Source organism: Elephantulus edwardii, unplaced genomic scaffold (assembly GCF_000299155.1).
Source record: "Elephantulus edwardii isolate Elephantulus edwardi_28Jun2011 unplaced genomic scaffold, EleEdw1.0 scaffold00278, whole genome shotgun sequence".
In the NCBI taxonomy this organism is placed as follows: Eukaryota; Metazoa; Chordata; class Mammalia; order Macroscelidea; family Macroscelididae; genus Elephantulus; species Elephantulus edwardii.
In genome coordinates this window covers 1,194,794-1,221,430 of record NW_006400028.1, presented here as the reverse complement: position 1 = coordinate 1,221,430, position 26,637 = coordinate 1,194,794, and the positions used below count along the sequence as shown (strand labels likewise).

Below are 26,637 nucleotides of genomic sequence, written 5' to 3'. Positions count from 1 at the left end.
AGGAGAGGGACATCATGCTTGGTAGGATGGAGGGACAGCGCAGGAGGGGAAGACCCTCTATGAGGTGGATTGATTCAGTGACTGGGGTAATCAGGATGAGTGTGTCAGAGGCAATGCGATTGGCACAGGATAGAGCCGGTTTAGGGCTGTTATGAGTCACAAACGACTCGACAGCTCATAACAACAACAACAATGGACTTTAATTACCCACAAAGTTAGGAAACCCACAAACAGCTAGCTTAGAGAAGAGGTAGGTCTGGAGACCAGAGTCAAGTCATGGTTCACTTGGAGTTTTTGATTGTTTCTTTTTTTGTTTGAGCTCTGTTTTCATCTGGATAGTTACTTCATTCTCAGACTGTTTTCTTCCTGCAGGTTCTAATGATGGCCATCAGTCGCTCTAGGTTGAGATGGCCCTTGAAGATAACAAGTAAAGAACAGAGTAATGTCCTAAATCAAAATTTGCACTCAGATGTGCCTGTGGTACAAAGTGGCCATTGGAAGGAAGTAAGGGATGAGATCAGTTCGATGCAAGCCACCTGGTCCATAGATGAAGTTGGTGGTAGTGGAGATCTTCTCAAAGCTGGGCTCAGAGATTCAAAATGATTGGGTGTCTAAAGTTGAATGGATTGATTTAGGAAGAGTTTTTAAAGCCTGGGAATCCTAGTGACACAGTGTTCAACTGTTTGTCTACTAATTGAAAGATTGTTGTTGTTGTTGTTGTTGTGTGTTGGGAGTCAGAACTGACTCATAACTGACCCAGCAGGGGTTTTCAGAGGCAGTAAATCACACGGGAGGAGATTGCCCATCCTTTTCCTGTGAAGCACCTGGTGGATTCAAACTGTGTGCCTCCGAGATTGCAGCACAGCTTCTTGCCACTAGGCCAGAAGAGCTCCTGAAGCCACATTCTTCTCTATAAAGTCCAGCTTTTCAAATTATTTGCTCAGCATACAGATTGAATAGGTGTAGTAAAAAGATTCAGATCTGGTGCACACATTCAAAGGGCAGCATGGGAAGACAAAGCAACGCATTATAATGAAATGTGCAAACAGCTGGAGTTTGAAAAACAAAAGGGATGAACTCACTTGGGATCTTATGCTGAAGGAACTGAAGAATAAATTCAAGACTTGAGTTGCCATACTTAAGGATGCTGTGGGATGAATGATGAATGATCCAGAAATCATCAAAAGAAGATGGGAGGAGTACACAGAGTCACTATACTAAAAAGAATTGGCTGATACAGATGAACTTAATAAAACATAGTATGATAAAGAGGCAATGGTAATTAAGGAAGAAGTTCAAGCTGCTCTGAAGGAATTGAAAAAAACAAGGCCCAGGAATTTACAGTATACCAATTAATATATTACAACATGCAGATGCTGTCCTGGATGTGCTCACTAGGTTGTATCAAGAAATCTGGAGGACAACTACCTGGCCAACTGACTGGAAGAGATCCATATTTCTTCCCATTTCAAACAATGGTGATCTAACAGTGTTGAAATTATTGAACAATATCATTAATATCACATGAAAGGAAGATCTTGCTGAAGATTATCCAAAAATGATAGGTACAATACATCATCAGAGAACTGTCAGATGTTCAGGTTAGATTTAAAAGAGTCCACGGCACTAGCGCATTCTAGCCAATGTTAGACGGATCATAACTGAAAGCAGAGAGTACCAGAGGAGTGTTTATCTGTGTTTCATTGACTATGCAAAGGCATTTGACTGTGTGGATCACAACAAATTGTGGCTAACTTTGAGTAGAATAGGAATCCCAAAACACTTGATTGTGCTGATGCAAAACCTATACTTGAGCCATGAGGCATTCGTCAGAACAGAGCAAGGAAACACTGCATGGTTTAAAATTGGAAAAGGTGCATGCCAGGGATGTGTCCTATCTCCATACCTTTTCAATCTATATGTGGCGAAAATCATTCAAGAAGCTGGACTTTCTGAGGAGGAATGTGGCATCAGGATTGGAGGAAGACTCATCAACTTGCATTATGCAGATGCCACAACCTTGCTTGCTGAAAATAAGGAGGACTTGAGATGTTTGCTGCAGAAGGTCAAGGACTACAGCCTTCAATATGGATCAAATCCCAACATCAAGAAAACAAAGATTCTCCCCACTAGGCCAATTAGCAGCATCATGATAGACAGTAAAGAGACTGAGATTGCTAATTGTTTCAGCTTGCTTGGGTTCACAATCCACACTCTTGGTACCAGCATCCAGGAAATCAAAAGATTAATTACATTGGGAAAATCTACTGTCAAGGACCTCTCCAGAGTACTGATGAGGAACAATGCCAGTGTAGAGACTAAGATGCACCTGATCCAACCCATGGTCTTTGCAATTATTTGCTATGCATCAGAGAGCTGGACAATGACTAAGGATGACAGAAGAAGAATTAATGCCTTTGAGTTGTGGTGCTGGAGAAGAGTCTTGAACTGTTAAGAGAACAAACAAGTCTGTCTTAGAGAAGATAAAACCAGGCTGCTCCTTGGAGGCAAGAATTTTGAAGCTCTGTCTCACATATTTTGGGCATATTGCCAGGAGGTCTGTGAAGAGACATCATGCTTAGAAGGGTGGAGGGACAGCACAAGAGAGGGAGACCTTGGATGAGATGGATTGACTCAGTGACTGGTGTAATGGGGTAAGTGTGTCAGAGACAATGATATTGGCTCAGGATAGAGCAGGATTCAGAGCTGTTGTACATAGGGTTGCTATGAGTTGCAAGCAATTCGATGGTGCATAAGAAGTGTTCCCTTGCTTTGTTCAGATGACAGCTTCTTATTCTAGGTATAGGTTTCACATGAGCATAATTAAGTTTTGGAATTTCCATTCTTCTTAATGTTAGCTGTAGTTTGTTATGATCCACACAGTCAAATGCCTTTGCATAAGCAATAAAACACAAACATTTTTCTGGTATTCTCTGTTATCAGTCAAGATCCATCTGACATCAGCAGTGCTATCCCTGGTACAATGGCCTCTTCTAAATCTAGCTTGTATTCCTGGAAGTTCTCTGTCAATGTACGATCTCAACATTTTTGGATGATCTTCAGCGAGGCTTTACTTGTGTGTGACTTTAATGATAATTTCTGTTTGATAATGATAATGTTTGATAATTTCTGCATCCTGTTCTATCACTTTTCTTGGGACTAGAGACAAATATGGGCCTCTTCCCGTCAGCAGCCAGGTAGCTATCTTCCAAATTCCTAGCAAAGACCAGTGAATGTCGCTGTCTGTTCACCGGCAACCTACAGCAACACCCTGATGGGAATAAGCACAACAGAGATACACCACTCTGGGAGAGGATCAGAGAGTCAATCCAGCTCAATTTTATTGGGGTCTGCAGTACACTTATATATACAGGAAGACCAGATAGGGTGGGCTTAAAGACATGGGACATGCAGATTGGTTAGGAGAACCTCAGCCTCATGTGGACCACTCCCAGCTCAACAGATGCAGCAGTCCGTCTTCCCAGGTGGCGAGCTTTCTCAAGCCAGTACAGCCAAACACAGTGGAGCTTTCTCTACCCATATTCAAGGCCGTCGGGAGGCTTGCACTTATCTGGAGCTTAGGTGATCTCTCCTAGCCAGTGGCTCTTTCTTCCTTCCCAACAACCTGCAACAAGTGAACACATCCAGACCTGCAAATATTTGTTGAAACATGCCAACTGATATCCCATAAGTTCCTGGGCCTTTACTTCTTCCCAATGTCTTCACTGTAGGTTAGATTTCCTCCTTCACTACTGCTGGTTCCTGATTCTACTCTATCTCCTGAAATGGTTCAGTGTCTACAAATTATTTTTGGTACACTGGTGCTGTATATTCCCTCCATCTTCTTTTGAGCCTAATGGATCGTTTAAGATCTTGACAATTCATCTACATTCTGGCCTTTGTCTGAGGAAAAGGTTAGTTACAAGAAAAAACATCTGCAGGAAGAAACACTTGAGAGAATTTGTGCTCTGCAATAAAACCTAGAATAAATTCTTAGATAAAATGATAACATCCTTTTGGACAAGACAAAACTGGTATGCTAAGGACCATTTTCAGACATGTCATGATCACACAAACCTAAAAGTATAATTCTGTAGGTTTGTAATTTTTTTTTTAAGTCTTGCTCATAGCATTCTTAGGTATTGCAACTCAAGGCTTGGATTTGTTTTCCCGTTCCTTCAGCTTGAGAAATGCCAATTGAGTTCTTCCTTTTTTATTTTCTAACTCCAGCTCTTTGCAAACTTAATTGTAGTACTTTGCTTGTCTTCTCAAGCTTTCCTTTGAAATCTTCTGTTTATCTCCTTTAATTTGGCATTTCTTCCCTTCATTTTGGCTTGTCATCATTCTAGAGCAATTTTCAGAGTTTCTTCTGATATCCATATTGGTCTTCTTTCCTCTTCTGTCTTTGTAATGACCTTTTGCTTTTTTTCACATTAGTGTTCAAAGTCTCAAATTTATTCTTGAGATGGTTTTTCGACTCATGTGGGATTGACTCAAAATTGTACTGGGATACAGCAATACTGAATCATACAAAGTCCCTTCCCTCAGAGGATTTACATTATATGGGGAAGAAAGCTAACAAATCAAATATATGTCAGGGAGTGACGTATTTGGTAACACTTTAAAAAGAAGGGTAAGGGAGCTCTGGTGGCCTAGTGGCCACCAGATTAAAGGTGTGCTGTAATCCTGAAGGCACGTGGTTTGAATCCACCAGATGCTTCACTGGAGAAAGACGGGTAATCTCCTCCTATGCCCGTTGGAGCCAATTTGACGGTATACAACAAGAAAAAGGGGCGGGGGGGGGGGGGAGAAGTGTAAGAAAACAGCTTGAGTGAAAAAGGAAGGTTAAGCATTCTTTTAAAAGGGATGGTTAGGGAAGACCTCCATCAATGCTTCTGAAGCATAGTCAATTAAGTTTGAGAGGAAGTCTTGTGAATTTGTATCAGAGGGATAATTGTCAGGTGGAGATGGAACAGCATGTGAGACAAGGCCAGTCGTAGCCCACAGGAATCATACATACTCATTTTCTGACACATACATGTACACGTGAATGTCTTAACCCCTTGTTTTCCTACATTAAAACAACAGCAGAGAACTCTGGTAGCCTAGTGGATAAGCAATTGTGCTGCCAACTCAAAAGCAAGCAGTTCAAATCCACCAGCTGTTCCATGGGAGAAAGATGGGCACTCTCCTTCTGTGTGATTTCTGGAAACCTGCTGGGGGTCAGCTACGAGGTGGTTCCAACAGAACATAACACTGTCACCACAAAAAAACAGGAGTAGCTTTTTTTCTGACAATTATACAAAACGGAAATGTCCTTGAGGTCTTTCTAATATTTACTCAGAGAAATAAAACCACTATGAATTGACCTGAATGTGCAAATGTGCTCAAGCTGAGATTAACTTGAGATTGTTATGGTATACTGTGGACTAGAAATTGACTTACAGCTCACACTCCAGCGAGTTTTCAGAAGCAGTAAATTGCACAGGAGAAATTGCACAGGAGAAATTGCCCATCTTTTTTTCACAAGTTACTGGTGTATCCAAACGATGTACCTTTGTGTTAGCAGCACAATTCCTTGTCACTGAGCCACCAGAGCTTCAGGTCAGGGCTTCCTTTATCCTCTAGGAACTAAACATTGGGGAAGCTCAGTAGATGATGGCAGCAAAATAATAGGCAGGCACCACAGTGCATATCAAAGCAGATGGTGAGGACTGCTGTGACCCTGCCTATGCCAGGCGGCGAGAACTTCCAGGAGCTTCCTTAACTCTGTCCCTTTGCTCTAATTGCTGTGGACGTGCCAGACTGCACAAAGTGGCTCCTGAGGGTGGTTCCTGCTGACGCTGGGTAAAGGTCCCCTCATTTAGAGCCAAGAAATAATACAAAGTAAAAATTCCTATGATCTCAAGCCTTACCAAGGGTTACTTTGCTTGAGAGAGGAAAAACTTTGGGTGGAGAATGTGTGGGGAGGATGAAGGGGTGGAAGGAGGCAAGAGACTCGCCCTCTCTAATTGATCGGGCAGAGGTTTCCCTGGACTGGAACCTCTATGTCTAGCCTTCAGAACAGGCACTGCTCTCTCTGCAGTGATGTCCTTGTTCTGGAATTGCACGGACTCCTGTGTTTGATGTTAGCGCTTTATGATCTATAATATTCTAGGCTGGGCTACTGGATTTTTTTATCAGATAGCTATGACCTTTGCTTATCTGTTTCACTAATGCTGTAAATTCCTAAACAATTCAGTCTAAATATATTCAGTGTCAATCTTTCTTAACTGCCCCTTAAGGAAAGCTTTTTGATGATAATCAGAACTGCAATGATTACTCCAGATTCTAAGAGCTAGTTCTTATAATTTTGAAGCATTGCTTCTCGGAAGATGTTAACTTGGTCTCTGACAAGTTTCTCACAAACAGATCTTAGCTGAACTTCTCTAAAAGCCTTTTTGGTGTGATGGTCAGGAGACCTGGGTTCTAACCTTAGATTCACCATGTTCCTTTTGATCCACAGCTTCCCACTAAATGACAGAAAAAGCTCACGGGCACACAGACGGGAAGATATAGGAAGTGAGAAAAAAGACACAGAAACATTTTTAAAGTAGTTTATATAAAAAGAAAGAAACAAGCAAAAAGGCAGTATATAAAGATCCTGTCAGAAGCAAATATCTCTGTCTTGGCTAGTTAGTGTTACTGTCGGAGCTCTGGAGCCCTACTGGGTAGGGAATTGTGCTGCCAAACCAAAGAATGGTTTGAATCCACCAGCTGCTCCATGGGAGAAAGGTGGACAATTTCTTCCTGTGTGATTTACAGCATTTAAAAACCCACTGAACAGTCAGCTATGAGTCAGTTCTCCCTTTACAGCAATGAAAGTGAATGAATTGCAACAGAAATACTATAAGTAGGTGACTTTAAAGACTTCGTTCTCATAGTTTAGAAGTCTTTGAGTCCAAATTTAGGACATGACTTTGTTGATTTCAGCTTCAAATAAAAAACAATTGCCATTGAGCCAATTCAGACAAATGTGTCAAGAGTCGCATTGTATGCCATAGTTTTATTTTCTTGTCCATTTCTTTTTTGTGTTAAACGGATACATACAAAATAATTTTCCATTTCAATTATAAGCTTTTTCAAGGACTGATTTTGTGGGAAGTAGATTGAAAAATCTTTCTTTTAAAGTACCTCTGGTCCAACTCTAACTTCTGACTGTTCTATTATCAGCTAAGAATCTTTTGCACCATCCAGGGACTCCACATTCAGGACTAGAGTATTGATTGATTTTAGAGATAGTTAATGAACACTTCTTCTTTGTCAGGCACTGTGCCAGAGACTGGAAATGCAGTGAGTTCATAATCTCGAAGGGGAAGACAATTCTTTATTATTATTTTACTATTTTGTGTGTGTGTACCATCAAATTGGATCTGACTAGTACAGGAGGAGATTGCCCCTCCTTCTCCAGCAGAGCATCTGGTGGATTTGAACCATGTATCTTTGGGATTGCAGTGCAGCTTCTTGCCACTCAGCCACCAGAGCTCCCTGTCAACTCTTAAATATATGATGACACAGGTAATATATGGTCATGTTCAGTTCTATGGTGCATCAGTATCCCAAGACACATGAGAAGGGACCTTGAGTCTTCAGGGTCAAGAAAGAATTTCTAGAGTTGTATAGTGTTTATACACAGGGCAGCCGTAATCCATGTGCCCAAATAACAGCCTCTGGTGGCCTAGTGGGTAAGGAGTTGAGGTGCCAACCCTAAGACAAGCAGTTTAAATTCACCAGCTGCTTCTTGGGAGAAAGTTGGGTAATACCCTCCTATGTGATTTATAGACTCAAAAAACCCTCTGAAGAAGGGTCAACCACAAGTCCAACTGATGGCAATGAGTTTGAGTTTGACTTTTAAGAACAGCTTAGGGAGGCACGTGGGCCCCAGGCCGGCAGTTCATGTTTGGAGGCTGCTGCACCATGTCCTCCCTCGTGGCGCTGGCCCTGTTGGGGCTGTTCTCTCTGCCCAGCCGGGATGCCACCAACCGTGTTCCAAAGGTTCAGGTGTACTCTCGCCATCCGGCAGAGAATGGAAAGCCAAATTTCTTGAATTGCTATGTATCTGGATTTAATTCACCCCAGATTACAATTACCTTTACAAAAAGGGCAAGAAAATCACAGAGAAAGTAGAATGGTCAGACTTGGCTTTCAGCAAAGATTGGTCTTTCTATCTCCTGGTCTACACTGAATTCACCCCCAATGATCAGGATGAATTCACTTGCCGTGTGGAGCATTCTGCTCTCAAGGAACCCAAGATAGTTAAGTTGGATCGAGACAACTAACAAGCACCATGGAGAGGCTTTGAAGACGTCTCATTTGCAATGCAATTAATTCTTAATTCTTTGTAGTTTAAAAAATATTGATGTATGGGTGTTAAACAACATAATCTCTCTTTAAAAATTGCCTTTAAGGGGCTTGGGAAGGTAATCTTACCTAGATGGACTGGGAGGAGGAAATTATCAAGTTCAGCATGAATCTTTTGGTAAGATTGAAAAGCTTTGCTTCCATTCTGCACACAAAATTGAATAATGAGACACTGAGGCTTACTCGTAATTAAACTCAAATTTGTGTGCTCTGCTTTGAAAGATTGATAGGAATATTGAAAATCTATAATCATATACTTGTCATATAATATTTCTTTTTCCAAGTACATTGGGTTAATCATAATTTTATTTTGATCTTGTTTCACTAATTAAAAGTTTGCTTTGACAAGCACTGTGGCAATTGCACAATTAAAACAGACTTTCAAAGGCGGAAAAAAAAAGAAGAACGAACTGGGGAGGAGGGTAGAGAAAATAGTGCAACAATGAATGAATGAAAACCCAAAATCTCTGTAAATGTTCATTAAAATTAATAAAATTTAATAATAAAAAAAGTTTGGTAAGCTAAAAAAAATAAAGAAAAGCTTAGGGAGCTCTTGTGGCATAACTGACTGTGAATTGCACCGTTAACCTCTGTGGTTGTTCAAACTCACCATGCAGGAGCAAAACAGTAGGTCTCCTCCTATGTGATTTACAGACCCAGAAACCCAGTGGAGGGTCAGCCATGAGTTAGTTGTGACCGGTTGGCAATGCAAAGTAGTAGTAATAACAGCCTTCCTGGGTTGAAATCCTGGCTCAAATCTTGAACAGGTTACTTAACCATATTTTCTTCATTTAGAAAGTAGAGAAGTTAATAACTACAAATAGCCTCATGAAGTTATGTTGTTGTTAGGTGCCATCAAGTCAACTATAATTCAATGAAGTTATGGTAAAGATTAACTCAAGGAAGTTATTATGGTAAAGATTAAATGAGTACACATACGGCATTAGGAATAATGATGCCACATAATACATGTTCGATAAATGTTAATGTTATGAACTGTGTTTCATCTTCCAAAAAGAAATGCTGGAGTCCTAACCCCTGTATGAGTGAATATGATTCTGTATGGAAATAGGGCTTTTCTTATTTTTTTTCTATTCTTACTGGAGTAGGGTGACTATGAAACCCAGGCTAAGATGTGTCTTATGAAAGGGAGTTCAGATTTAGAGAGATAGAGGCATCTATAAGCAGAAAAGGAACCACAAACATTGCATCAGTCAGCAGAAACTAGGAGACAGGGTCAGAGAAGGAACACAGGGTAGAACTCCTGATTGGGATTTACAGCTTGGAGAACGGAAACAGAATTTTCCTCTTCTTTTTTCTTTTTTAAATTTCCCCCCCTCTTCTTTAAAGCTATGATTTGTGGTGTTTGTTGTTGCTTTTGTGACAACAGGGGCTAATCAAGCACAGCTGCTCTTGAATATACTTGAACTCAGGACAGCCCTAGGTGTGAGAGCAAAACTGCCATCCACTGAGCTTTCTACAGCTGAATTTTCAGACAGCCTTTTTCACTGTTGTTGTTAGGTGCTAGGGAGGGAGCTCTGCTGTTTTAGTGGTAAGGAGATGTGCTGCCAAGCCTAAGGCATGCAGTTCTAATCCACCAGCTGGTCAGAGGAAGAAAAATGGGCAATCTCCTCTGCTGCCATTTACAGCCTCCAAAAACCAATAGGTTTTCAGAGGGCCAGCTATGTATGCATCAGGTAGTTGTTTTTAAATTTTTTTAATTGATATTTTAATGAAAGTTTACAGAAAACTTGGATTTCCATTCATTCCCTGTTGTACATTTTCCTCCCTACTCTCTCCCCCAGTTTGCTTTTATCTTTTAAAAAATTCCTTCATTGTTGCACAATATCAGTCAGTTTTGAGGGCACCTAACATCAACAAGTACCACTGAACAGGATTTAACTCATAGTGAGTCTGTGCACAACAGAATTAAAATGGTATCCTTTCCTGCACCATTCTCTTAATCTCTGCTGTTTGAGTCCATTGTTGCAGCTACTGTGTCAATCTATCTTGTTGAGAATCTTCCTCTTTTTGCTGACACCCTACTTTTCTCAAGCGTCTCTCAGGATTTCTGTTGATTGTGTGCCATCATGGAGTTAGATGTAGTGTTGAAAGTACCATCATGAATGCGGCAAAGGAGGACCGTGCCTCAGTCTAGGGACCTGGTCAAGCAAACAATCAAATGTATAAGCAAATGTGCAATTTATGATATATAAATATTGTGATAAGTGCTAAAAAGAAAATATATGAATGTTGGATGTGAGCAGAAACCTATGCCCTAATTTTATATACCATTAAGTCATAACAGAGTTATAGCTGACCCTCCAGTGGGTTTTCAGAGGCAGTCAATTGCACAGGAGTAGACTGCTCATAGTTCTCCCATGGAGCAGCTGGCGTATTAGAAATGTGTGCCTTTGGGTTGGCTGCACAGCTCTTTACCTCTAGGTCACCAGAATTCCCTCTGCTCCCTTGGTTAACACGTTACCGCAAATGACAGCAAATATTTCTAAGCATGGTCGTCAATTTAAAAAGTGTGTGGCAACATGTTAAATCATTGCTGCTGTGTTAGAACCAAACCACAGTGGACCCTCTAATGAGTTTTTAGAGGCTGTATGTAAATAGTATGGGAAGAGACTGCCCATCTGTCTCCCATGGAGCAGCTGATCGATTCCAACTGTTTGCCTTTGAGATGGTAGCGCAACTCCCTATGTACTCGTTCACCGAGTTTCCTGCCATTGTTTTAATGTAGGAAAATAAAGGATTAAGAAATACACACACATACACACACTGTTGTTGCATGCATTTGAGTTGGAAGTGACCCATAGCTGACCCTATAGTGGGTTTTCAGAGGCTGTAAATTGCACGGGAGAATGTCCATTCTTCTCCTGTGAAGCAGCTGGCGGATTAGAACTGAGTGCCTTTGGGATTGCAATGCGGCTTTTAACCGTAGAATAAAATTTATTTTTTATTTATTTATATTTACATATCTCTGTACGTATGATTCTAGTGAGTTGTTACTGATTTTCCATGAAACCACTCATACATGTTTTATAACATTACTTACAACTCCTGCTTTCTCCCTGTGACTATTTCCATCCTATCCCTCCCTAATTTCTGAGATTTATCCCTGCAAAGATGCTACCCTTTTGATCTTGCATGGTTGACTGGGCAAAAGAGCGAGAGTACTCCCTGGTGTTGTTCATTTTACATACCTATTATTTGGCCCAAAGTTCAGCAGTAAGGATGAGTTCTGTTCCAGGCTGAAAGGTGACTAAGGGACATGGTCAAGTGGGGAAGTGTGTTCCACGAGTCTCTATCAGTCCAGCGAGCTTAGTCATTTTTAGGACTTTTTTTCTTCTACATCTTCTCTCATTCTGTCCAGTACTCTTTACTTTGATCTCTTGAGCAGTCAGCAGCAGTCGTTGGGCGCCTCTCATTTCGTCTCATCTCACAGTCGGAGGCTGAGGTTCACCTAGTCTATTAGCACTATAATTGTTTCTATACATCTTCTATTTTCTTCCTTTTTCTTTGCTCTTTAGGGAGAGACCAACAACAACAGCTGTACCTTAAGTTTGCCACTTGCAAACTTTAATGACGCTCCAGTTGCTAGTTGGTGAATACTACTATGTAAACAAAGTAGTAAGACCTCTCTGAATAAGCAGAGATCCAAGTTAAACGCTTAATGAAAGATCCTTCCCCACTGACTTTAGACCACGCTGGTAGTGGACCATTTCCACCTACCAGTCCAGCTGCCACCACTAGAGGGAGCCGCGAATCCTCCCGAATTAGAAAGCTTAAGACACTAGCAAATTGACATGGGGAATTTAAAGTAAAACGACATCCAGAGTACAAGCAGAAAGAAAGGGTGGTGCTTCGGCCTTGGGCAATCTCGGAGGGTCACTAGGCTCCTCAAGGGGAGGACGTCCTTGGAAACACAACCACTACCACGGGTACATGCCTCTGCTGCATTAGGAATAGTCCACTTCCGGGACCTTTAAACCAGGAAGCGCTGGTTGTGTCCAATCCTGGCCTTATTTCCGCGCTCGGTTTGTGAGTCCATCCCTCGCCTGGACTCTATTGGAGCCAAGCTGACTAAAGCTACTAATCAGTGCTCTGGAAAGGCGCATGCGTCTTGGAACCAAAGCGACGAACGGGGAGTATTGACCTGAAGAACTCCTGCCTCCCCCTCCCTCGCTGTTAAGATGGCGCTGTCCAGAGTGTGCTGGGCTCGGGCAGGTCTATGGGGCTCAGCCGGCAGCCCTGCACCTTTTGTCACTCGGAGGCTGCAACCTGGTCGCTGTGGCCTGGCCTGGGGGGCCCCTCGGTGAGGGACCTGGAAGAAGAATAGCTTTTTAAAAAAAAATTTTTTTTTGACAGCTAGGCTCTTCAAGTGGCTCATTCTTGCTTGCATGCTCTGGTCCCCTAAGAAGGAGGCTTAATTCTCAGGGTCTCACGCCTTGGCATTTTTATTCTTCTGTTAAGAATTCACACTGCGGCATCCAATAGTGACTTGCCTTCTTGACTCTTTACATTCTTTGTGCCCCACATTGTGTGAACCCACCGTGTGTCCTGAGCTCAACTTTAAAGCATCGCTTTTTCGTCTCAGGTTTACCGCTGCTATATCGCTCTCATCTCTCTCTCCGGTCTTAACCTGTCACCCAAATTACCCTACATGCCTTGCATTCCTTCCAGATTCAGATCACCTCGCATCTTTTCCTGCCTAGCGTCTCACCAGGGGCATTTTCTACCTGAATCTCCTTTCTTTACATTGATCGTTTACCTCTCTTTGACCCCAAGACTTTGGCTTTCAGAAGTTTTAGGTCTTGGCATACATTCTTCAGAGACTGGTGTTCAATAATTAGGTACTGGAGGAGGTGTAAGAGGTTTCCAGACCTGGTTCCCAGATAGTCTCTCTGATCTTCTTTGTAGGTCTTCAAAGCTTCATCTCTCTCCAAAGGCAGACGTGAAGAGTTTGCTCTCTTATGTGGTGACCAAGACAAAGGCGGTTAATGAGAAATACCATCGTTTCTTGGGTCGTAATTTCCCCCGCTTCTATGTCATATACACAACTTTCATGAAAGGTAAAATCAAAACTAAAATAGAAAGCCCGTGAATCAACTCCTGAGCAATATTTATGGCTTATAATAAGTAATTTGTAGAATCTGCTTTGGGCATGAGAGAGGGAATATCTTTAGTTTCTTAAATGCTAGAATAGTGAAGTGTTACTGTTATGTGTCATTGAGTCAGAACTGACTCATGGTTTGACCTTCCAGTGGGTTTTCAGAGGCTGTAAATCACAAGGGAGATTGCTCATCTTTCCCCCTTGTAGCAACTAGTGAATTTGAACCACTTACCTTTGGGTTGCCAGTGGTTGCTTTACCACTTAGACACTAGAGCTCAGAGTAGTAAAGCAGTCTTTAGAAATTAGCACTTCTTGAGGATGATTTTAATAAGAAAGGTGTGAGGGGAACTAATGATTTCTGACAAAACCGTGGGGTGAAGAGCTCCCTTGGTTGTTAACATCTTAATTGTTAGATAAAGATGCATGGCCACACAGGCCTAATCTGTGCTATGTCAGTTGACTTCCCCCATAAGAAAATGTGCTCTACCGCTTGTCAGCAAGTATTGGTGGAAATGTTGCTGCATATACCTGGTTCCTGAGTCTCTGCCAATTACTTCTAGTTGGTGTAGTATCAGATGTCCACTTTAAAGCTAAACTGCCTGGATTAAAATGCCATCATGTAATCATTGGCTGTGTGATTGGACTAATTACTAAACCTTTCTGCCATTTGGTCTTCCTATCTGTCCAATAGTGATAAATGTTATTAGGTGCTGTGGAGTATTACTCATAGCAACCCTGGGAATAACAGTTCTGAACCCTGGCCTATCATCCTGTGATAATGATAGAACTTGCATATTGACAATATAACAGGGGCCCTGATGGCATAGTACGAAATGAGTGGTTTGCTAACTGAAAGGTCAAATCTAGCTGCTCCCAGGGAGAACAATGGACAGTTTCCTCATGTAAAGATGTACAGCCTCAGTCTCTATGGAAGGTTATGAGTTGGAATTGACTCGATGACAATGAGTTTGAGTCTTTTGTTTGATTGTTTATGGACAGTCTAAGGATCCCTAGTGATACAGTGATTAAAGTACTCAGTTGCTAGCCAAGAAGTCAGTTCAGCCCCACAAGAGTCACTCCATGGCAGAGAGAGATGTGGCACTGTGCTTCCTTAAAGATTTTTATATAGCCTTGAAAATACTACTGAGTGATTGTACCATGTCCTATAGAGTTGGAATTGATTTGATGGCACTGGGTGTTGACAAACTGGGTGATTATAAAGATTAAATAGGCTGTGTCTGTTATATTTAATAATTAAGTAGATACAAACATATACTTAAAACAAGATCTGGCCTATAGTAAATGTTCAGTAAGTGTTAATTCCTGATAATTATTATACATCTAGTGGCAGAGTGTATGGGGAGTGTGCAGCTAATCCAAAGGTGGTCCCTCTCTGGCAATTTGAATCCACCAATGGCTCCACAAGAGAAAGATGGGCAATTTACAGCCTTGGAAAACCTACTGGTGGGTCAGCTATGAGTTGGTGCCCGTTTGACAGTAATAAATTTTAGTTGAGTTATTGCTCATTACAATAAATGGTCACATATCAAACTCTGAATGTTATAATTTTTCTAGCTTCATGAACTTGTACAAATTGCTTATCCTTTTCTGTACAGTAGAAATAAGATTACCTACTTTGTCCTTATGTCTACCCCAGTGTTTGTAATTAGGATTGAATGAAATAAAAGGGTCTAAAAGAATTTTAGTTGGCTTGTCTTAAACTTTAAATTATGGGGGGAAAATATTCACAGCAGGGAAGAGAATGCCACAAAAACTGTCATGTACTGAGTGGGCCTCATATTAATTCCTGGCCACCATTTATTATTTCAGCTGTACTTCTGGTTTGGATTTTTTTTTTAGTCAATCTAGTCATTATTTTATAAACAAAATGAAAGTATAGATAAGTGTAAGTAGAATTCTATAAGCATAGACTCTATCATAGAAGATTAAAAACATATCTTAGAAATAGGATGAATTGCAGTAGTTATAAAAGTTTTCCAGGGCAGAGATGAGTTAAAGATACCTGGCCAGGGAAGACATAGAGACTTGTAAGGGACAAATGAGCAGCTTGATGGTGTGGTCCATAGAGAGTTGTACTGTTAACCCAAAGGCAGCACCTCTATCGTGGTTTGAATCCACCAGCTATTTTGGGGGAGAATGATGAGCGTTGTCATTCTGTGTGATTTATAGCATCCAACACCCCACGAGAAGGTAATTTATGAGTTAATTCCAACTCTTCAGCAATGTGGAGGGTTTTTTTCAGTTTGAATCTAGGGGTTAGGGAAACTTTGAATCTTGATTTTTAAAAAGAGAATGATTAATGAACCAGAGGAGTAAGAATATTGCCAAGCAGGTCACAGAAGCCCATCTTGGTCAGAAGAGAGATGATGTGCTGCTGGAGGGAGATTGTGAAAGAGATGGAAGTTGGCCTCCTAGGTTACCTACTCTGAAGTTTTTGTTGAGGGTTGGGGAAGGATAAGGATGTGTGCATGTGGGTAAACTTGGAATAAGAAGCAATGCTAAGACTGAAACTTGGATAATATCATATTCTCTCCTCTATTTCAATGAGGCAGGATTGCGGATGGTATGGGCTGATGCTAAAAAGGCTAGAAGAATAAAGGCAAATATGTGGAAGCACAATCTAAACTTCCATCAGCTTTCTTACCGGGAGATGGAACATTTGAGACAGGTATGGGCCAGGAGACAGAAACCTAGAAGTTCATGCTGAGATGAATAAAAGGTCTCATAATATCAAGATCTCTCTTCTTTTTTTTTTTGTCTCTTTTTCCCTCTGTTCACCACTGATCAAACTTGCTGTGAAATCAAAATCTTGAACTGAGTGAGGGCATCAGATTTTCAGAGTCGAGTTCATTCAGAATTGTAGTCTTCTACACAGCAAACTCCAGAGAGTTTCTCTAACACTTTCTGGATAAAAGGTTTGAATACCAAACTCTAGTTTGTTTCTGAACACGTGTAAGTCTAGGAGGATCTAAAGGGTAGTGGGAAAGTCGTACTTGGTGGACCCATTCTCCATACCAGGAAGAAATCGCTGAAGGATTTGGTGTTATGGTAGGCCTGGTAGTAGACCTTATTTGCAGTACTAAAGTGACCAACCAGACAACTCTGTCCTCAAGGAACTTACTATCTAAAGCAGATAGAAGTAACTTTGGGGTTTTTTCTGGGCTATAATAGAAGTTTACAGCAGAGTAGGATGAAAAGATTGTCTACTATATTAAGAATTTACCTGAGTTAAAACTACATCTGTGTTTATTTCTGCTTAGTTCCGCCGAGACGTCACCAAGTGTATTTTCCTAGGTATCATTTCCATTCCACCTTTTGCCAACTACCTGGTCTTCTTGCTCATGTGAGTATAGAGGTTCATCTCTCTAGCAACTTGAAGATATATAAGTTGTTGGGCTGTTGGTTTGGGTTTTTTTTTTTTAAATTAAATGTTATTTTGAGATGAACTTGCCCTTTCAGAAGCGAAGCAGAGGTTATCAAACTGCCTGTTCCAGTGTTCTCATTAGACTCAGAAAAGCTGCACAGTAACACTGCAGGAACTGAGATGCACAGCTGCTGTAGATGGCCTAGACTCTCCCTTTCTCTTAGCTGCCCCGTTGTGATATGAACTGAGATTATTTCTCCATCATCCCTGAAGGTATTAACACAATCCTGAGAGGCATACCAATTTGGGACAAATTTTTTCCTCAGAAAAAAATTTTATGTTCCAGTTATCTATTGCAGTTTAACTAAATAACCCTTTCACTTAAATCACATACTGAAAAACCCACACATACCAGACATCCCCATAGCTTATACTGTTTTAAAACAACCATTTTAATGTTTTTATGGGTCAGGAATTTCAACAGACCTCAAGTGGGTCATTGATTTTTTCTTTTCCATATGGTGCTGACAGAGGTCTCTCACTGGCTTGTAGCTGGTGAAGGAAGTAGTCCAAGGTTAGTCCTATGTCTGGTGCCTTGTTGAGGATGACTGGAACTGTCATCCCAGCGTGCCTCTCTGTGGCCACTTCAGGGGATGACTTCAGGGTGGTGGGACCTCTGACAGAGCACCTTTGGATTCTAGAATGATTGCTTCAGGAAACAAGGCCGAAGCTGTCTGGCCTTTTAGAACCTAGCCTTGGTGGCTGTGGCTGGGAGGTGTATTACATACAATCCCTTCTGCACTACCTTGGTGAAAGCATAAACCCTGTTCCAAAAAAGAAAATATAGACCCTACCTCTCAAAAAGAGGTATGTCAAAGACTTTGTGGTCATGTTATGAAGGCACCATTCATGCAGACAAGTAAATCTATCATCATTTTGACACTGATTGCACATTAAGGATTGTGCTACCATGTGAGGCTGTCAGCATCATATGCAGCGTCTAGCTATGTCTGCAGCTCTGTTGAAGTTTATCCAGAGCATCCCCACCACTCCTTTTCTGTGGTTGCTTCATGCCAGGCTCTTCTACCATTGCTTCCTTTCACATTGTTGCTGGAAATGGTGCATCTTTAAATTTTGAGTTGTGAGTGAGGAAATAGGACTGAAGTAGTGAAGTAGTTCCTTCTCTTCTTCCTAATGTTCATATCTACCAAATGCTTTTTTGGCTCTCTTTAAATGTAATTCTTTTTCCTTTTAGGTACCTGTTTCCTAGGCAACTACTGATCCGGCACTTCTGGACCCCAAAGCAACAAACTGACTTCTTAGATATCTATCAAGCTTTCCGGAAGCAAGCCCATCCAGAAATTCTTACTTGTTTAGAGAGAACCATCCCTATCATACCTGGTGCAGGACCCCAGTGGCAGCTGAAAGTACTTTGTAGCAAGGTATTGCTGGGTGACCTTTTCAAAAGATCAGAAATCTTACTAGATCCAGTTGCACTGAGCTAGGAAAGAGGGCTAGTCAGAGCCTTCCTAACATCTCACAATCTCTTATGTCTCCCAAGATCCGGCATGGTGCTCAGCCTGCAGTAGGTGATATCCTGGCTCTGAGAAAGTGTTTTTCTAACCGTCCTCTGGGCATGAACCATCTCCAGGCTTTGCATTTGGTAAGCACTTTGAGGCCTTCTCTTTTCCACACAGCTTTACCTTACCTTCAGGCAAAGACTTGAAGCCATAGTATATTCACTTTCTCTTTTTGTATTCTCTTACAGAAAGCTTTGAGCCGAGCCATGCTTCTCACACCTCACCTGCCTCCTTTCTTGCTGAGAAGCCGTTTGAAGAATCATACCACTGTGATTCATCAACTGGACAAAGCTTTGGCAAAGCTGGGGATTGGTGAACTGACTGCTCAGGAAGTGAAATCCGTAAGAGCTTGATTGCAAACTCAGCTCTCAGTCCTTGGGGGACTTTTGAGCTCACAGGTGGCAGGGCTTCTTGTCCTGTCATATCAAAGCTCAAGCTCTTCATCAGCTCAGTTCATTTCTATGTGTTTTTCTCCATAAACTTAACTAGGAGGAAGGATCTACCCACAGTAATTATAGTTTATATTTCTTTTCTTTGAGCCTTCAAAAACCAAGGATGCTACACTCTAGGCCTGCTGTTTATTTTAGATCATAGAGACCCTTGCCTTGTCCATGAGTACAATGAAGAGAAACTGAAACCTGCACAGATTACCATGGGGAAAGAGCATGAGGTCATAACTGACTTATTTGTGTAACTAATTTAAAAGGAGGTCTGGTTGCCCAGTGGGTAAGTGGTCAGTTATTTGAACCCAATAGTAATTTTTTTTTGGCTGAGTACCATGTACTTTATTGATGGTACATGACAAGATGGGCTCTCCAAGCCTCTCCCCTTTCTCAGGGGGACTGAGTGGAAACTGTCAAGGATGTGAGATTCTCAGTGTGTGGGAGGATCGAGTTGGGGCAAGGACTCCCCAGCAGCTGAGGAGCTCTCTCTCTTCTAGTGCTATTGCTGGGGCTGGTGGTCCAAGGGGCTCTTATTCTTTGGAGGCCCTGTGAACCATCAGGTTGATCAGCCGGTTGCTGTAGCCAAATTCATTGTCATATCAGGAAATGAGTTTGATAAAGTGGTCGTTCAGGGCAATTCCAGCCCCAGCATCAAAGGTGGAAGAGTGGGTGTCACTATTAAAGTCACAGGAAACAACCTGGTCTTCAGTGTATCCCAGGATGCCCTTGAGGGGCCGTTCTGATGCCTGCTTTACTACTTTCTTGATGTCATCATATTTGGCAGCTTTCTCCAGACGGCAGGTCAGGTCCACAACTAACAATTAGGCGTGAAGACATGGAAAGCCATGCCAGTTAAGTTTCCTATTCAGTTCAGGTATGACCTTGCTTATGGCCTTGGCAGTGCCAGTAGATGCAGTGATGATATTCTGGGCAGCTCCATGGTCATCACACCACAGCTTTCCAGAGGGGCCATCCACAGTCTTCTGGGTGGCAGTGATGGCATGGACTGTGGTCATGAGTCCCTCTACGATGCCGAAGTTGTCATGGATGACCTTGGCCAGGGGTGCACCACCTAAGCAGTTGGTGGTGCAGGAGGCATTGCTGACAATCTTGAGAGAGTTGTCATACTTTTCATGGTTCACGCCCATCACAAACATTGGGCCATCAGCAGAAGGAGCAGAGATGATTACCCATTTGGCACCACCCTTCAAGTGAGCCCCAGCCTTCTCCAAGGTTGTGAAGACACCAGTGGACTCCACAACATACTCAGCACCAGCATCACCCCACTTGATGTTGGCGGGATCTCGCTCCTGGAAGATAGTGATAACTTTCCCATTGATGACCAGCTTCCATTCTCAGCCTTGACAGTGTCATTGAACTTGCCATGGGTGGAATCATATTAGAACATATATATCATGTAGTTGAGGTCAATGAAGGGATCATTGATGGCAATAATATCCACTTTGCCAGAGTTAAAAGCAGCTCTGGTAACCAGGCATTCAATGTGGCCAAATCCGTTTACTCCGACAACCTTCACCATTGTGTCTCAGGGATGCGGCTAAGACTGCACGAGAAGAGAGGGCACTCTGGATCGATGAAGAGCAGAGAGCCTAGTCATTTCATTTTATTACTCAGTAGTTTCTAAGCTGAGAACCCTGGTGGCATAATCTGGAGGGAGTTGCTTGGTAACCCAGAGGCCATACCTCTTAGTGGTGAATCTACCAGCAAGAGTCTCAGAGGAGAAAAGATAGGCAGTCTCCTCCTGTGCCGTTTACAGCCTCAGAAACCCAGGGAAAGTTCAGCTGTGAGTCAGTTCCAACTCAACAGCAATGAGAGAGAGCCCTATAATGGGGGGGAAAGGCCTCATGAGCTGTTCCTGGAAAGATTTCAATTTCAGCCTGGGAACCTGTGGAGGCAGTTTACGTTGTCTTGTATGGAATCAACTTATTGATATACAACAACTACTTATTTAAAAGATATTTAGGATTATGTATGGCTTTTTACTTCCTTGGCATAGTCACTCTGATTATTAACGGCCATTTCTCTTCTCAATGGTATAGGCTTGTTATCTCCGTGGCCTGAATTCTACCCATCTTGCTGAAGACAAATGTAGAACATGGCTGGGAGAATGGCTGCACATTTCCTGCAGCCTAAAAGGTAAGACAAAGTCCTATGGTTTGTTCCACAGAACTCCCAATCATTGCTTTCTATTCTGAGATTATAATGAAAAGTGTTTTCATTCATTATATTGTACTATAATGAAATATGCAAGGAGCTGGAGTTAGAAAACCAAAAGAGAAGAACATGCTCAGCATTTCTCAAGCTGAAAGAGCTGATAAATAAATTCAAGTCTCAAGTTATAATACTGAAGGATTCTACGGGAAAAGTCATCAGTGATGCAAGAAGCATTAAAAGATAAAAAACACACAGTCACTGTATGTTTTCAGCTAAAGAATTAGTTGAAAATGAGCCATTTCAGGAAGCAATTGAAACTGTACCATTCTTGCCTCCAAGGAGCACTCTGGCTATTTTCTCCAAGACCTATCTGTTCTTTTGGCTGTCCATGGGATATTCAGTACTTTATTCTAGCACCACAACCCAAAGGCATCAATTCTTTTTATGTCATCCTTATTCACTGTGCAGCTCTCATATGCATAGCAGGTGATTGAAAAGACCATGACTTGTATCAGGTCACCTTGGTCTTTAAACTGACATCATTGCTCTTCAGGACTTTCGAGAAGTCCCTGACAGCAGACTTAGCAATGCAGTATGTCTCCTGATCTCCTGACTGGAGGGTGTTGATTATGGATCTAAGTAAGATGAAATCTTGGACAACTTCAGTCTTTTCTCCATCAATTATGATGTTCCAATAGTGAAGATTTTTGTTTTCTTGATATTGAGTTGTAATCCATATTGAAGGCTGTGATCATTGATCTTCTGCAGCAAGTGTTTCATTTCCTCCCATTTTTAGCAAGCAAGTTTGTGTCATCTCCATAACTAAGATTGTTGATGAGTCTTCCTCCAATCATGATGCCACTTTCTTCTTCATAAAGTCCACCCTCAAATGATTTTTTCAGCATACAAATTGAATAGGTATGGAGAGAGGACACACTATTGTTCCCTTGGTTGCTGTTGTGTTCCATTGAGTTAGAACTGATCCATAACTAACACTCCAGTGAGTTTTCAGAGGCTTAGGAGGAGATTGCCCCTCTTTATCCTACGAAGCAGCTGGTGGATCTGAACTGTCTGCCTTTGGAATGGCAGTGTAACACCTTTCCACTAAGCTGCCAGAGCTCCCTAGAGTTCAGTGCTGTTGTTGTCTTGTTCTGTTGAATCGGCCTATTGTTGACTCTCCAGTGGATTTTTGGAGGCAGTTAATCACATGAAAGGCGATTGTCATCCTTCTCCTGCAGAGCAGCTGGTGGATTTGAACCGTGTGCCTTTGAAATGGCAGTGAAGTTTCATAGCACTAGGCCACCAGAGCTCCCTAGTGTTTACTGTTGTTGTTGTTGTTATGTGCCGTTGAGTCGTTTGCAACTCATAGCGACCCTATGTACAGCAGCCCTAAACTCTGCTCTATCCTGTGCCAATCACATTGCCTCTGACACACGCATCCCGATTACCCCAGTCACTGAATCAGTCCATCTCTTAGAGGGTCTTCCCCTCCTGTGCTGTCCCTCCACTCTCCCAAGCATGATGTCCCTCTCCAAGGACCTGTCTCTCCTTACATCACGTCCAAAGTATGTCAGACGAAGCCCCAGAATCCTTGCCTCCAAGGAGTAGCCTGGTTTAACCCTCTCCGGGATGAATCTGTTTGTTTTCTTGGCAGTCCATGGTACATTCAATACTTTTCTCCAGCACCACAGCTCAAAGGCATCAATTCTCCTTCTATCCTCCTGATGTTAGAGGGATCTTAGCTGAAAGCAGGGAATACCAGAAGAATGTCTATCTGTGTTTCATTGATTATGCAAAGGTGTTTGACTGTGTGGATCATAATAAATTGTGGCTGACTCTGAGAGGAATGGGAATCCCAGAACATTTAATTGTGCTAATGCGAAACCTATACTTGGACCAAGAGGCAGTCGTCAGAAGAGAGCAGGGTAACACCGCATGGTTCAAAATTGGGAAGGGTGTACGCCAGGGATGTGTCCTATCTCCATACCTTTTCAACCTGTATGCAGAGCAGATTATCTGAGAGGCTGGGCTCTATGAGGAGAAGTGTGGCGTCAGGATTGATGGAAGATCTATTAACAATCTGCATTATGCAGATGACACAACCCTGCTTGCCGAAATTGAGGAGGACCTCATGCACTTGCTGCAAAGGGTCAAGGACTGCAGCCTTCAATATGGACTGAGGCTCAATGTCAAGAAGACAAAGATTCTCACCACTAGACCAATTGGTAGCATCAGGATGGATGGCGAAGAGATTGAGATTGTTCACAGCTTCAGTTTGCTCGGCTCCACGGTCAACACCCTTGGCACCAGCAGCCAGGAAATCAAAAAACACATCACAATGGGAAAGTCTGCTGTTAGGGACCTCTCTAAAGTACTCAAGAGCAACGGTGTCTCTCTGGAGACTAAGGTGCGCCTGATACAGGCCATGGTCTTTGCAATCACTTGTTATGCACCAGAGAGTGTTTACTAGACTATGGTAAAAAATTTGGAAGGCAGCTACCTGGCCAATTGACTGGAAGAAATACGTATTTGTTCCCATTCCAAAAAAGGTGAGCAAAGTACAGAGTACAGGAAATTATCTAACAATATAATTAATCTTATTTGCAAGTAAAATATTGCTGAAGGTTTTATAAAAATGACTAGAACAGGACATCAACAGTAACAACTGCCAGAAATTCAAGCTGGAGTTGGAAGAGACAGTGGAAAGAGGGGTATTGTTGCTGATGTCATGTGGATCTTAGGTGAAAGCACAGAATACCAGAAAGATGTTTGCTTGTGTTTTATTGACTATGCAAAACATTTGATTGTGTAGATCATAACAAATTATAGCTAACGTTGAGAAGAATGGGAATCCTAAAATATTTAATTGTGCTCATGTGAAACCTATCCATAGACCAAGAAGCAGTTGTCCAAACAGAACAAGGGGACACTGCATAGTTTAAAATCAGGAAAGATGTGTGTCAGGTTGTATCCATTGTCCATACCTATTTAATCTATATGCTGAACAAATTATTCAAGAAGTTGGACTATCTGAAGAATGTGGCATCAAGGTTGGCAGAAAATGCATCAACAACCTGAATTATGCAGATGGTTCAACCTGGCTTGTAGAGAGTGAAGACGACTTGAAGCATCTACTGCAGAAGGTCAAAGATTGTTGTTGTTGTTGTTAAGTGCCGTCGAGTCGCAAGCGGCTCATAGCGACCCTATGAAGGAGAGTCCTTGACACTTGGGTGCCTTTCATCCTCTCTCCAAGTTCATAGGGTTTCTGGAGGCAAGCTATTATGGAAGTGGACGCCACTCCTCCTTCCACAGGTCAAAGATTACAGACTTAAATATTAATTACACCTCAACATGAAGAAAATAAAAATACCACTGGAGCAATAAGCAACATGATCGAAAGAGGAAAGATTAAAGTTGTAAGCTGTCAACAATTTCATTTTACTTGGATCCACAGTCGACACTTAGAGTAGCAGACGTGTCCCAAAGTTTCAAAGTGCAAGGATGTCAGTTTAAAGACTAAGTTGCACCTGATCCAAACAATGGTATTTTCAGTTGCTTCTTTTGCATCTGAAAGTTGGAAAATGAATAAAGATGACAGAAGAATAATTAATGCCTTTGCATTGTGGTTTTGGAGAAGAGTACTGAATATTCTGTGTGCTGAAAAAAAGAGCACACATCTGTCTTGAAAGAAGTACAGCCAGAGAGCATGTTAGTGGCAGGGACAGTGAATCTGCGTCTTTCTTAGTTTGGACATATTTTCAGGAGATACATCATGCGAGGCAGGGTAGAGTGTCAGGAAAAGAGGACCTTCAGTGAGATGAATTGACACAGTGGCTAGCACAATGGGCTTGGGCATGACAGAAATCACTAGGGTGGTGCAGGACAGGGCCAGGTTCAGATCTGTTGTTCATAGGGCTGCTGTGAGTTATAGTTATAGTCGACTTGATGGCATCTACTAATAACACTCTGAGATTATTTGGAGGGTTGAGGATAAGGTAAGTACTGAACACTTGTGAGACCCTCACCTGACATGTCTAATTCAAACAGTCCCCACTCACCTGCCTACAGAGAGTAGACAGTTGCTGAAGTAGACTGCAAGATGAGAGAATAGTCAGGCCTGTAGGCCTGTGACAGTGAGCACATGCTAGTCTAAAGCAGAGCTGCTTAACTTCAGCACTATTAACTTTTTTTTTTATGTTGGGGCTGTTCATGCATTATAGAATGTTGAGCAGTAATCCTCACCTCTTAGTAGATGGCAGCAGCAGTTGTTCACCATTCCCCACTCCATGTGGTAGCCAAAAATGTCTCCAGATATTGCCAAATGGCCCCTGGTGACAGAATTGCCACTGGTTGAAAAGCATGCTGATTAAAAAAATATACTCTACTTGGTAAACGAAACAGTATGTGAGGATGGCTCAGAGGGCTCAAGATCTCTTATTTGCCACCTTTGGCTGAGTTTTCGTCTTCCAGGCCTTTGGGTCTTAGGACAGCCTTACTATCTCCTTGGACCTGAGAATAGTCCCTAGAGTACAGGTTTCTTCCAGAAGAATCCCCAGGTAACAAGGGCATGTAGTATCATTACTACCTCTGAACAGTCTCTTGCCTTTGCATGAGAATCAAGAAATTGAGAATAGCTTGTTGTAAGTATATAGTTGTAGCAAAGGAAAGCATTCATGCCGAAGCTGGAATATGGCAGAAGTTTAAGAACCAGCACCTTTTAATGCCACATCTCTCTCTGCACATGTCATCCTGCCTCCAGTGCCACACCCTTTATATTCCAAGACACTTAGAAGGTAGATTATTCACTGGCCAAACCACTAATATTGATGTTTTCAGAAGCAGAGCTGTCCCTCTTGCTGCACAATGTGGTCCTGTTTTCCACCAACTACACTGGGACAAGGAGCTGAGTGACCATGGGATGGATGGCATTATCCTGCAGTTACAGAACACAGCAGCGTGGGACCAAACAGCACTTGTCTACAGTCTATGTGCTCTGTTAGGTGCATGGGAGGCACAGAAGGTGGTGCCAGACTTTGATGTGATACCCATATGAAAGCTACATTCCCCTTACCGCAAGAGCTGAACCAAACCCTCTTCCTGGCATACCCCATGTGGGGTGTCATCCCAGCTCCTCTGCAGTTGGTAACAGCCTGTGACCTGGGCTCTTACTGTGAAGTGTAAAGTTCAGGTTCTAGGAGTAAGTTGGTCCCACGTGGGAGTTGATGTTTGACCTAGGACACATCCACTGCCTATTTTTTGTAATTTTTTCTGAGAGGGTGGGGTAGGAGAGGCAGGGTCGAGAGAAATCTCTGGCTGTGGAAACACCACTTAAATTGGAGCACTTTGTATGCATGCACTTTGATGCTCTCTTCACATGACCAAAAGTAGGTATTTAATTTTGTTCTTACTGGCAGAAGCTAACCATTCCTTTTTCAACTCCTTTGACCTTTAAAGTTAACATAAACTTAAAAAATAGTAACATATGAGGACATTTTAATGGGAAAGATAAAAGGAAGTCCAAGTGCTACTTTA

The 26,637-nt window shown here is 42.1% G+C and overlaps 1 protein-coding gene and 1 pseudogene across 1 annotated transcript; both read left to right on the top strand.

Annotated features, from left to right (window-relative positions):
• Positions 1–7,956: 7,956 nt before the first annotated feature.
• On the top strand, positions 7,957–8,318 carry LOC102872137 (annotated as a pseudogene).
• A 4,261-nt stretch (positions 8,319–12,579) lies between these two features.
• LETMD1 (LETM1 domain containing 1) lies at positions 12,580–26,012 on the top strand. The gene is made up of 9 exons (XM_006900230.1): positions 12,580–12,724; positions 13,330–13,481; positions 16,096–16,211; positions 16,804–16,886; positions 18,163–18,349; positions 18,469–18,570; positions 18,676–18,828; positions 20,991–21,087; positions 25,942–26,012. Exons 1-9 carry the CDS (start codon positions 12,603–12,605, stop codon positions 26,010–26,012), a joined length of 1,083 nt encoding a protein of 360 aa, XP_006900292.1. The 5' UTR covers positions 12,580–12,602.
• Positions 26,013–26,637: the final 625 nt, after the last annotated feature.

Coding starts and splice junctions, on each gene's coding strand:
- LETMD1 (XM_006900230.1), top strand. CDS start 12,603: ATGGCGCTGTCCAGAGTGTGCTGGGCTCGGGCAGGTCTATGGGGCTCA. Junction 16,212..16,803: donor AGATGGAACATTTGAGACAG/GTATGGGCCAGG, acceptor ATTTCTGCTTAG/TTCCGCCGAGACGTCACCAA. Junction 18,829..20,990: donor CTGCTCAGGAAGTGAAATCC/GTAAGAGCTTGA, acceptor TCAATGGTATAG/GCTTGTTATCTCCGTGGCCT.